Here is a 12084-nt window from a genome sequence, read left to right on the forward strand (position 1 = left end):
GCCAGTTCAGGAAGGCTTCCCAGGCCTTACTGCATCCAAGACCACCAATCTTTCCTGCAGTCAGAGACCAGCATCACATCCCTGCATTATGCTTATTCACCTACTCTGATGGCTCAGTGTCATGGACACAGCTCTCCCCTATTATTCTGGCTCAATTCCCAGCCCCTCCAGGGAAAATCAAGTTAAAGGCAGTGTTCTGCATCCTACTGCAGCATTGCTCTGAGTTTCAGGAAAAAAAAAAAGAAAAAAAAGAAAAAAAAAGGCCAAATTAAAACAACCAAACATATTCCCAATTAATTCCAAAAAGATCAGCAGAAACACTTGCTCCTTGATGATACAGGACTGGCAAAGGGAGACCTGGCTCATCTTGCAGCTCTGCTCCCAACCGTAGAAAGCTGCAGCCCCAGAAGCCAAGCATACATATTCTTGGCACGTGGCTTTTTTATTCCTGTTCACAAAGGAGAGGATGCAATACTGCAGTTAACACAGTCTGTGGGCTGCATCAGGACAGAACCCGAAGCATCAGCCATATGTGTATCTACCTGGGCAGCTGCAGGGTTATCATCCATCTGCAATGAAATCTTAGCTGCTTTGAGTCTGCACAGGTCTGAATAACCACTACACTGTCTCACCTGAGGCTTTCTCCTTACAAGGTCAAACTCACTTCGATATAACCAATAGTCCCAAACCACAGATAATCCAGATACGTTCTATGCATGCAGGGTCCTCCCTCTTGCTTGCAGCAAGCTAGCCTCTATTCACCTTATTTCCCTGCTCAGGAGGTAGCATGAGGGCAGCATGCTTTGAGAAAAAAATGGAACCAATAAAATACAGTTGCTCCAATTCCCACCTATTTCTATGACTCTAAAATCAGGAGTAACTGTCTGCATACTGCCATTGCTTCCTCCAAATGGTGCTTCCTTTGGCAACTCCAAATCAGAGGTTCACCTGTCCCACTCCTACTACTGCTTTCCATCAGCCTGATACACCATGCCACCTCCCATGGCTGTCACCCCACAGTGCCTATTCATAAGGAAGTCAACTTACAGCAAAAAAGAGCTCATCCTGCTCTGCTCCAGCTCCTGCTACAGCTGTAACACGAAGAGGACAGACTGCAAAGTCCTCATGTTCCTGGGCTCCAAACACAGGATGCACAACAAAGAACACCCCCTAATACCACGAACCAGCACTCTGCTCCAGGCCCTCAATGCTGAGAGGCAATTCAGACAAATTTGTGTTGTTGCATTCAGGACATGCAAATTGCAGCTAGTGTCTAACTTGTCTGTTCCCCCTCAACAACTCAGGATTAGAGATCTCCTTCCATGATGCAGGGCTGACACCATGAACAATTCTAAGGGTTTATAGAGCAGTTTTCCTAGTGGGCTTCCCTGTTTCCAGATCGTAGAGTCACCTGGCCTATTTGTGCTCCAATTCCCCACAGCTGGCTGCCCAGAGACAAGCTAAAAGAGCTCATACAGTTCGTCAGAAATGGCTGCAACTGCCTTAAGAACGAACATCTCAGCAGCACTAGAAGGATCTTCACCTCAGACCCACAATGTACTTCTGCTCACTCCAAATCAGCAAGTCCAGCAAGCACACCTGCCCCAAAGGCACATCCCACCTCACCTGCAGTGAGAAGGTCAGCGCAAGCTCCGTCTCCACATGTCCACTCGGGGGCAATACAATCTCGTGAGACCGCAGGATGCGCTTGGAGCCCTGTACAGAAACAAGAGTCCATTGGGTGAATTCCTCAGAAGCCAGCCCTTACATCCCACCCCAGCCCTAGTTACTGAAAACCAGGAAATGCTGTCAGGGACAACCACAGAGCAAGAGAACGGATGGGTCTGACCTTGCACTTCTGTGAAATATTAATGAGATGAAAGGGAGATATTTGCCTACCAAAGATTTGGGCATATTTACTGTCCCCAACTGCAACAAAGCAGCTTTTGTTCTGCCAAACGCCAGCATTCAAAAGCTGTGAGTCAACCCCCACCCCTCAAGTTCAAGTCTCATAATTTTACTTCAGCCAATAGGTACAAGGCTCATCTCCTCCTGGATTTGGAGACTCCAGCATCATGCTTAAATCTCTGGCGCTAGCCATGACTGTTCTATTCTTTTTGTCCACACACCCCTCCCCTTAGGGAAAGTGGAGATTTTTTACCAGTTTAAATAACTGTATTAGAGGTTATAAAAGAAAAAAAATCCACTACTAAACAGCAGAATCTGGAGACCTGATCATATTATAGGGCAACTCCAATATCGTGTTTGGGCTGCTGTATACTAACTGAATTACTGGGTAACTTTACATGTGAGCATTTCATTTCAGGGAATGTTTCAGGGAAAACTATCAGAAAAGCAAGACAGACTGCTGCCCAGCAAATTCTTCTGCACTGTTCTAACACAGTGGCAAGTTTCAGAGGCCCTGGCTCAACGTTCTGCTGAGGCTGCAGATCTGGCTTTGTCCAGACAGGCTGATCCCAGAAAAACAGAACTGTAGCTCTCAAAAAAAGCAGCATCTGGGAAACCAAAGAATAAAAGCGTAAACATTTCCCCAGCTACCTCCAAAGGAAAATCTGGTCTGGTGATATCAGCCTCAAACAGCATCCCAAGATGAGAGGGAAGCGGTGACTTACTTAAATCCCTTCATCCCCAAATGCGTCGCTCAGGCAACTAGAGCGAGCACTGGGATTTGCAGCAGTGCCTTAGCTGCTGTACAACACAGCACCAGCTTCTCTGTGGAACAGGTGAGGTGCCTAAGCTCCAGCAGATCAGAAGACAGACAGCAGAGCAGAGAAAGAAACTGAAGGGCTCCCCCCAGGCAGAGCAGCATGCGTGCAGTAAAGCACAGCTAGCCTCGCTGCGAGCAATAGCAACATCTGTTCCATTGGTGCAAAGCTCCTCATAGCAGCAATCTTGCTTGTTATGCAACTTGAAATCTAATGAAATACCAAATATAGCTGCTTTTAAAAGACTGCAGCTGGTAAATAGAGCAACAGCTCAGGAAAACTGGCAACAGTTGACAGTTCTTTGAACATCACTGTTCAGGAGGCTGCAAGGAGACATGGGAAATGCAGGTAAGATGTTCTCATTAGGTCTGTATTCAGTCACCCCCTCTAGGACTCCTGTGTCTGACACCTCTCTTGCAATTCCCAATACAAAGGCAGTGAGTCATCTGACAGAGATCATATATATATATTTGATGATCTAGTATCACCAGGCTCAAACAATAGCCATGTCAGAAACGTGACTGCTGCCAAATCAAGTGTCCCTGAAAGAGCTTGTCAGCATTTTCATCATAACCTGCAAACTACAAAAGGACTTTCATTAACAGGGCTTCAAATTTGCCTGTATCTGAGACAGCTGCAGTGCTGCTTACCCACCATTAAATAGCACATCACAAAGAAATATGGGTGCACAAGGGACACCCAAGGTGAGGCACTCTCTAGGAGAGTGGTCATTCCAGCCACTGTTACCTCCAAGTCAACTGGACAGACACAGGAAGAGCAAAATGAGAGCTGCAGCCTGGGACTTGGCAGAAGAACACCCCAAACAGGGCAAGTCCTGCCTTCCAGTTCTTCAAATATATGCCCTGGTATAGAGAAGATTGCAGAACTGCAAAGGTACCCAGTCCCATGTGTTAAAACTCCCTGTGGACTTGCAAGTCGAGGACAAGCTTTCACCCATAAGAAGTGTAAGCAGTCAGCAGTAACCTGGACAGGAAAAGGTTTTGCTCTAGTAAAAGCTACTGAATTTTCCAACCCAAATCTGACACGCTCTGGATGTAGATCATTCACTGACAAGCCTCAGGCCCTTACAGTGACGCATCCAGCATCTCAGAGTACAACCGTAAGGAAAGATTTCAGCCCTGATGAACAATATCTGACAGCCTGGAAACCCACAGCTGTGCTGCTTTTCTAGGATTCCCATGAATCCAGGTGTGTGCAACAATTCCCTGCCTTTCTGCTCCCTGCTGTGGCTGTGTAAAGCTCCTCCAACAGAGGGACACATTTTTACCTTGGGTGGACTGTTCAAGGAGATGAGAAATGCCAGTTAAACCCTCAACTGCATGCTCTTGCACCATAGACCCACCATGATTTCACCTTTCAAGCTAGATTTTGTGTGTTTCGACACAAGCAGCTTTCTGCAGGGATCTTCTTGGGTTGGTCTTTTTTTTTATTAAAAAAGCAGCTGCTTTTCAGTGTGATTAATGGTATTTTTCTACTTAGAGGTCTGCTAGGCTTTTACTCATTAAATACTTCAGCATTTGCAGTGTTGGGGGCATGTGAACTCAACTGACGAGACACCAACTGTAGAACCGAGTCCCCTTCCTTCCTAGCCTGCCTCCAGGCAATGTGACCTAAATGTAGGCATCTAATTAAATGGCACAAACGTATGCTGTAAAGTGGGTTACTTACCTAGGATGAGAGCTGTATTTTACAGAAACAAATTAAAATGTACAGGCACCCTACAAGTTCACTGACAAGCACTTGGCTGCAAAATAACTTGGACTCTATAGCAGAGCTGCCCATCAGCAGAGAACCCAGGTAACCATCTAGGACCCTCAAACCAGGACCAAGTTATCAAGATGTCCAGCCCTAAAGTGAGCTGACGCATGTTAAATAGAGAACCAGGCTTGGAATTTAGTGACAGCTCAGGAAGAAGAGGTGACAGCATATGATCTGTAAAGAGCATTTTTACATACAGATAAGCTCATGCTGAGCCTTCAGCAAACAATACTCTTTGCTTACAACAGTGAAATACAGTATGAATATGGGAGTACGGATGAGGAGAGACTCTCCACACAACCAGAATGCCCTGAGGTACTTGGGAGGAAGCCTGCAGCTGCAATGGGTCCTCTCATGGAGGTGAAGTTCAGTTTAGGCATCTGCCAGTACTTTTAGCCACACACATTTAATTCTTAGAACTGAGCAGCAATTACCTGCATTTTCACAGCAATGACCCCAGAAATAAGCTCCTTATCCAATTCCTTTAAGACTACCAGTTTCTTTAATGTCAAGCTGCACAACCTGCAAACAGGAACAGAATAGAATCAGTTACAATCATGCCTGAAAAAGGAAAAACTCTGAACAGCTTTTACACACAGCAGTATCCCAGTTTGAGGGTGAACAGGCTCTGGACACAAGCCACACACTGATAGAGACATAAAGACAGCAGAAATATGTGAGGCTTTCCCTGGCTTTTCAGGCTGAATTCCTCCAGCCTTTCACAGACACGAGGTGGACAGGAGGTACGCCTCTCTGATACAACCCACGGCCACATGAGAGCACCTCACAGTCACAGCACAGACTTCCATCAACCACAGCTCGGAACTCTTCCTCTGAGTCAGACCAAAAGCTTTAGGGTCGGAGGAATTAAATTCTGGGAATATAAAAGCACTGGGTCAGTCTAATTTTAAACTTCCCTACAAAGCTTTCCTAGGTTGTTGGCTTTTTCAGTTTCAGACTCCTGGCTCTCAAAAATCTCATTCCCACCTCCTCTTGTCAACCCACACATTCTCCTCTTCACCCCCAGACAAAAGTGCTAGCAAGTGGCTCAGGCATCCCTAATGGGAAAGGAAAAAAAGAAAAGAAAAAGAAAGAGGGAAAGAACCCAAACGGTGGCCTCTGGCCCTCAGGTTCACATGCCACACATATGCAAGTAAATCACATTCTTTACCCTGGCAATGCTACATTGTTCTGGTTAAAGCTGTTTGCAGGCTGTTATGCCTTCCAGCACAGGGAGCTTGGAAGGGCATAAAGTCTGGACTAGACACAGCTGAGTTAAGGCTCTGAGGCAATGGGACCATGGTACTCTCACTGTCATAATCCCACAGAAGTTGCCACCAGCTGGTGTAAATAAGAAGGCATGCCTAGAAAGAAACTTAAGGGAAGATAATCCTGAAGCAAAACCAGTTCAGCTTGAGGCAAGCAGAGGTCAGAAGTTGCCAGCTTGGCTCTAAGTGACTAGACATCATCTGTCATGCTGGCCAGGAGCCAGCACTGCCTTTGTGTCAGGTCCCCATCCCATGGCATGGGCATCTCTGGCCTCTGCCATAGGATGCTAGCACACCTCAGCATGGCTCCTTGGACACGCGCTGCAGAGTTCTCTCCCAGATAAAGCGTAACATCAAGGCTGCACATGAAGGGGCCTGCAGTAGATGGGAAGAGGAGCCAACGGTGGATTTTGGTATATACCCAGGCAGCAGGAGCACAAGTGCCAGTGACTGAAGCTTACATTTGAACTACAGGACCCTACACTGGTGCCAGGAGCCCAGTGAGTCACCACAGCAAGGGTGACCTGCACCTTCACCACCCTCTCCATCACAGAGGGAATGTTGCTCTGTTGCAATGCCTGAAGGTAGCCACAATCAGTCTGGGTGAAAAACTGCAGGAGACACACAGCTAAAGGCTCTTCCTGACAGAAGCAGCAACAGATGTTGAAGCAAATGCTGCCTGCCTCATCCAGAAACATCAGTGGCTCTGCCCAAACTCTGCCCTCTCACACATGGCTAGGAACAGGGAACAGTAGGTCAGCTCTGACAGTCTTCATACAAGCAACTCTCCAAGCCTACCCTTGCCAGTCTCTCTTCCACCCCAGCCCATGCTATCTGCTCTCCCTGCTCACTTGTAAAGCACTGGCTCTTGCCATCAGCTCCCCAAATAACCAAGAAATCCAAAGGCTCTTTCCACTGCTTCAGGAGATATGCAGCCAGAGATGATACAGAAATTACAAGGAAGCTGGAAAACCCGGGTGTGCCTGGGCCTCCGCTCCCTCTGCCACACCACCAGCAGCTGTGCACGGTGTCACTGAGAGAAACGTGCTACAGAGCACAGCCTGGAGGTGCTGGGTGCCAGAGGAGGGTCAGCAGAAGCAGGCAGGACAGTTTGGGAAGCCAAGCATGCTTTCACCCACAGCCACAGCCTCCCCTGAGCGAAACGGGCACCTGAAGAAGCAACAGAGCATGGGCCAGTGCGTTCGACTGCAAACATGTCCCTGTGAACTGGAAATCAAGTGAAGCTGCATCCCCTCAAGCTGGAATGCAGGAGAGGCTGACAGCTTTTCCCTCCGCATCCTGAACAAAACAGCAAGCACAGACGCATGTGGCTGCTGCCACGAAGCAGCCAGGCCAGGATCTAGAGGGAAGAGGCTGTGATGCCATTTGTTTTCTTTGTAACGCTGTAACTAGAGGACAATTGTGCTTGGCCTGCCAAAACCCACACTGCTTGGCTGGTCAGGTGCTGAGAGCAGAGGTAGGACAACACACTGGCATTGTCTTGGCAGACAGGCCAGCAACAGTGGCCTTTTCTCTCCAGCCCCGAGCTTGAGGATGAAAAAGGTACGGGAAGAAACAATGGTATTCTCAGCACACAGAGCAGAGCACAAGGAGGGCGTTCTGTTCTCTGCCAAGCATTCCTTCAATTCATCATTTATGAGCTTTGATCAAGCCCTGTGGAGCACTTGCTGCTTGGGAAAAAAAAAAGTAAAAAAAATTAAAAGCCTTCTTTACAGTGATCAGATAAACAAAGGCAGTTAAAGAAAGACATGGGATGCATCTGCTTTCTTTATTCCACATTGTTGGGCTGCTGGTACTAAAAGGCACTTCACACGCAAAACAATGAATGCTTATATTCTCCAGTGGGGGTGGGGAAAAGGAATAAAAATCAGTTTAAACCCCACCAAATCACTCTTACCCTCAGCACACTTATTGTTCTGGGTCTTCAGTCTAAGTTTGTAGCTTGCAAATCAAAGCAACCTTCAGAATACGTGGCAGAACGGGGCCATTCCTTACTCAAATAATCATTAAAAGGCATCTTCTAAGCATGTCACTGCATCCAGAGCCAGGGTGGTGCCCCTGCCACCAGCACAAGGATCCTGAACTGCTTGAACCCACAGGTACAGCAAGGATTTGTCTGCCATAACTGCCTCTGATAACAGCAGCACCTCCTTCCATACATTTATCTCTTGCCAAGGTTTTGCTGTACTTCCATCAGTTCTCAGGGATCAGGAAGAGGCCTTGTCTCACAAAATATTTCTATCCATGAGCCTGCTAAGACCAAACATTGGTAAGAAAAACAGGACAGACACAGGAGGATCTGGAAAGATCTGGAAAGAGAACACGGCTGCATTTGGAAGTATCTAATACTTATATGCAGGATCTCCATGAACAAAGGGAAAATAACCTTAGCACACACATATACAAGGGGAACTGAGGAAGTCTCAAGTCTGGAGCTGAAAGAGCCTGAAGTATTCTAAGCAGTCTAAAAAAAGCCTGGGACTGCAATACAGGAGGTGCAGACAAACCCTTTCTTTGCATGTTTGTTTCAGCAGTGACCCATGGCAGTACATGGGGACTTAATCCAGCAGAAGTGCTACATTAGAGGAAGCAGTGTTAAATAAGGGCAACAGAAATCTGAGAGCCACAATTTCTACCTGTTCTGAAGGTTCATAGTAGATCTCCCTGATAGGGGCACAGCTGGGTCCCACACAGCAGCGGGCAGTGCCTACTGCAGAACTTGCACCCCCTCCAGTCACACATACCCCTTCCTATGGTGAGGAGGCACAAGGTACTGGCCTGACCCTGTTCTCAGGTTAACAAATCATGAGACAGCTTAATGCATTCTACAAGAATAAAACTCTTCATCTTTTTACATCACTGCTGCAAGAACAGTTTTAAAGAGGAAACCTGGACTTGACCCAGTGGCTTCAACTCGCCCTGCTAATGCAAGTTGTGGTGAATAGCTTCATCACAGCTCTTTGCCAAAAGAGACAATTATCTGCAAAGAAGATACCATTTTGGTAACCAAGATCCAGAAAACATGCCCAGAACAACCAAATAAAGCGCTGCACTCTTTACTCATTGGATGTTGTGCTCTTGCATCCCTCTGAGGAGGAAGATCAGGAAAATAAACCCCCTCCAAGAGTCTGGCTCACCGAATTAAATGTCTCTGTCTCCACAGGAAGCACAGTAATTGCACTGAGACCTTGCTCACGCAGAGACAGCCACATCAACAGGAACAAAAAATTAAAAATTAAAGAACTGTGTTTTAATTAAGCCCCACAGAAGTTGAGAATAATAACAGATAATAACAGATGCATCCACAGCTAGAGGGGACTCCATGTGCAAGACAAGAGCTGGGGCAGGAAAACTCTACACCTCACTACACAGATACCTTTTGGCCAGGTTAAAAGCTGTGAAGAGATTGTTCCTAGAGAAAATGTTTCATGCCAGGAGCACTCTCCTCTGAGGTTTGTAAACCTCAGTCAGCTGATGGCTATAAGGAAAAAACTGATTTCTGTTTTACCACTGGACAGTTTTCCCTCACCCAAATTACTTCAGCATTTCAGGACAGCTAGCAGGCTCCTACCCCAATGCTTTCAACATCAACATCGAGTGTTTTGCTCTAAGCTGACACCTCGCACCCCAGTCAGTCCCAAAATAATTTGTGAGCCACTTAAAGAAGGGAGAAACCTGCCTGCATACACGCTTGCCCAGACAAACAGAGCCATTCTGCACATAGCTACAGGGTGTCTGTGCAGGAGAGGCATTTTTCAGAGACAGCTGCTTGAGTAAGGTATGAATGCATGCAGTGCACAACCAACCAACTGTGCAAGCAAGTTCCTTATGCCTGCTTCACACAAGCCCAGGAAGAACAGAACACAAGGATGTACTCTGCTGCACTTGCATGATAAAGGTAGGCCTCTTTGCTGGCCTAGGAGAGTTAACTCAGGGAGAAAAGCTATCCTCTAATGTCACTGAACCATCAGAGCAGGGCCTCCCCACAAGGGTAGCAATGACAGAAGCTGCAGGAAGAGTGCTTCTTCACTTTCCAAAGCTTATAAGCTAATTCCCTCAAAATGGTCCCATCCTCAGGTAAACTCCAAGGTAGGAAGAAATGAGGAGACAAAGGTGAAGCACCCCAATTTCTGTCATATCAGAAACAAACTGAATCACAAAGAAACATAGTAGTCCTGTACTAATCTCTGCTTTCTTCTTCTTCCTTCACACTTACCAACAAGTTAAATGGCAACCTTCAGATAGCCTTTCTGGCTACAGATCCACTCGTGTAAGCTTTAAGAATCCAGGGAACAATTGCAGAACAAGTGTTTTAATTCTTCTTGATCTCAAGGGTCTCGAAATAATCCTCCCAGGTTTAATACAGAGAATTAGGCTTTTAAGATTCTACAGACTAAGATCCACAGAAATGCTGTAGCCGGCAGGCCTTGTTCAGACAGGTAAGAGGATTGCAAGTTATCTTACACAACAGGCTCTACCCAGGACCTCACAAGGACACATATGCAGAGCCAGACACTAAGCTTTTACAGCTGAAATACCATCCTGCTCACTTCAAATATGTTACAAATACTCCTCCTCCAAACCAAGCAGGCAAAAGCCGTGGGGATTTCAAAATTTTGCAGACCTGCGTCATTTTTAGAAGACCCTAGAATTCTGCATGGGCACATTTGCTATTTGAGGAACAGCATGCAGTTAATACAACCAAGGATTAAAGCACTTCTGAGCTTAGATACACCAGTCCAGCATGGAATATGCTAAGACATGCCTTCCTTCACTGGGACAAGGCATTGCTGGCTGGCTCTAGAGGACTCACCCAAGGCAGGAAAGGATCAGGATCCCTGCAAGTCAAATAACTTTGGCTCACAAAACGTAAGAGTTTACATATTCCATTGGCACTTCTCATTTCACAGCAGTTCAGGAGTCTAGAAAGGAAAGGGCACTACTGAGGCACAGCAATGCTGGTGAAAGCCACAGGGGTTAAAGCTCAACCTTCACAGCTCCACATACTCCTCAGGTAACCAAGCAAACCTTCTGTGCAAACTGGCAGTTGTGTCACATCATGCTTTGACTACCTGGCCAAGACCCAATGTATTCCAAGTCACACTGGTAGGAAATGAGCCCGTCTGTCACCAGCTGCTCACCTCCAGGTACATGCTCTGAACTGTGCTACCAAGAAACAGCAGCTTTCTGTCCCCTTAAGGGGTTGTTTCAGGGAAAACAGAAGCAGCTCTCTTCACAGGTCTGCTGGCCTCAGTCAGGATCTCAGTTCCTGCACACACTGCTATACATTTAGCTTCTCACTACAAAAATCACCAACAAAACCCAACAAACCATGAAACAGATTAGTTCTGTTTCTCAAACAGGCAATGGAGTACAAATGAGTTAGGCAAAATCACCTATGTTTTCACACCATGCTGCCTGAAAAGCCAAGCACAGGAACAGGTCTAGTTAAGTACAACTCTCTTGGCTTCCCCCTTTCAAAGCCAGCATCAAGAACACCAGGACTGCACAGCACCCTGATACCAAAGTGAGCATCAATGAAAGAGCCTATGGTACTGGTGGATTAGGTTGATCAACGTTTTTAAAGTTCTGAGGCATTAGGAAGGTAGTTTATTAGCTTTAAAAACTAAAGTCAGCAAATAACGAAAAGCCGGTTGATGGTTAAGGCTCCTTTGACATGGTTAAGGCTCCTACCAGCATTACAATTTCTACGTTACAGATGACACAAACACATCTGATATTTATCGTATTAATTTAGTAGTAGCTGGAGTTAACCAGAGGCACCACAACCAAGGATGCAGACAGACCAGGCATAGTCACATCCATCTGATCAAAGCCCAGTGGTAGGGTCTAACAAGCTGGCATGGAATACCCTTGCACTGCAGTGCAGCCTCCCTCACTCAGAGAGCCACATAGCACTGAAATGCCAGTCTCCTATTTCAGCACGTAATGAGAGCAATCAAAGTAGCACATGTGAGAGAGGATAAACCTTTAGGATGTGGGCTGGTCAAGCCATTTTTGTTGCTACAGCTTCATTTCTCAGCTAGCCAGCAACAAAATAAAGGCACAACCCACTAAACTTATATGAGACAGCCAGCATGGAGAGCAGCTCCCACCAAATGCCTTTGAGATTGGCAAAGAAGCATATACACAAACCCTGAGGCACAGCATCCCTAAACACCAGCAGCAGCACCAGGTTGGGAGCGGTAACATCTCCACAGCAACTAGGGATGTCATAGCCTGCACGTGACCAGCTCCTCTGTGACCATGCAACAAATGAGACCAGCTCC

General features: G+C 46.5%; 1 protein-coding gene across 16 annotated transcripts in view; it reads right to left on the reverse strand.

The window, feature by feature from the left end:
• Positions 1-12084, reverse strand: part of PACS2 (phosphofurin acidic cluster sorting protein 2) — a 76017-nt gene that overhangs the window by 43322 nt on the left and 20611 nt on the right. For 14 of the 16 annotated variants that reach the window (XM_061345411.1, XM_061345400.1, XM_061345399.1 and 11 more), the window contains exons 2-3: positions 4940-5027; positions 1627-1716 (exon numbers count right to left, since the gene is read on the reverse strand). The exons of 1 other annotated variant lie outside the window; for it this stretch is intronic. In XM_061345411.1, the coding sequence (XP_061201395.1) occupies positions 1627-1716; positions 4940-5027 (178 nt within the window). The remainder of the gene's footprint in view (positions 1-1626; positions 1717-4939; positions 5028-12084) is intronic. One more of the 16 variants, XM_061345407.1, reaches the window with a different exon arrangement.

Source organism: Neopsephotus bourkii, unplaced genomic scaffold (genome assembly GCF_033783945.1).
Source record: "Neopsephotus bourkii isolate Nb327-2 ecotype Australia unplaced genomic scaffold, CSIRO-AGI_Nbou_v1 NB_234, whole genome shotgun sequence".
Classification (NCBI taxonomy): Eukaryota; Metazoa; Chordata; class Aves; order Psittaciformes; family Psittacidae; genus Neopsephotus; species Neopsephotus bourkii.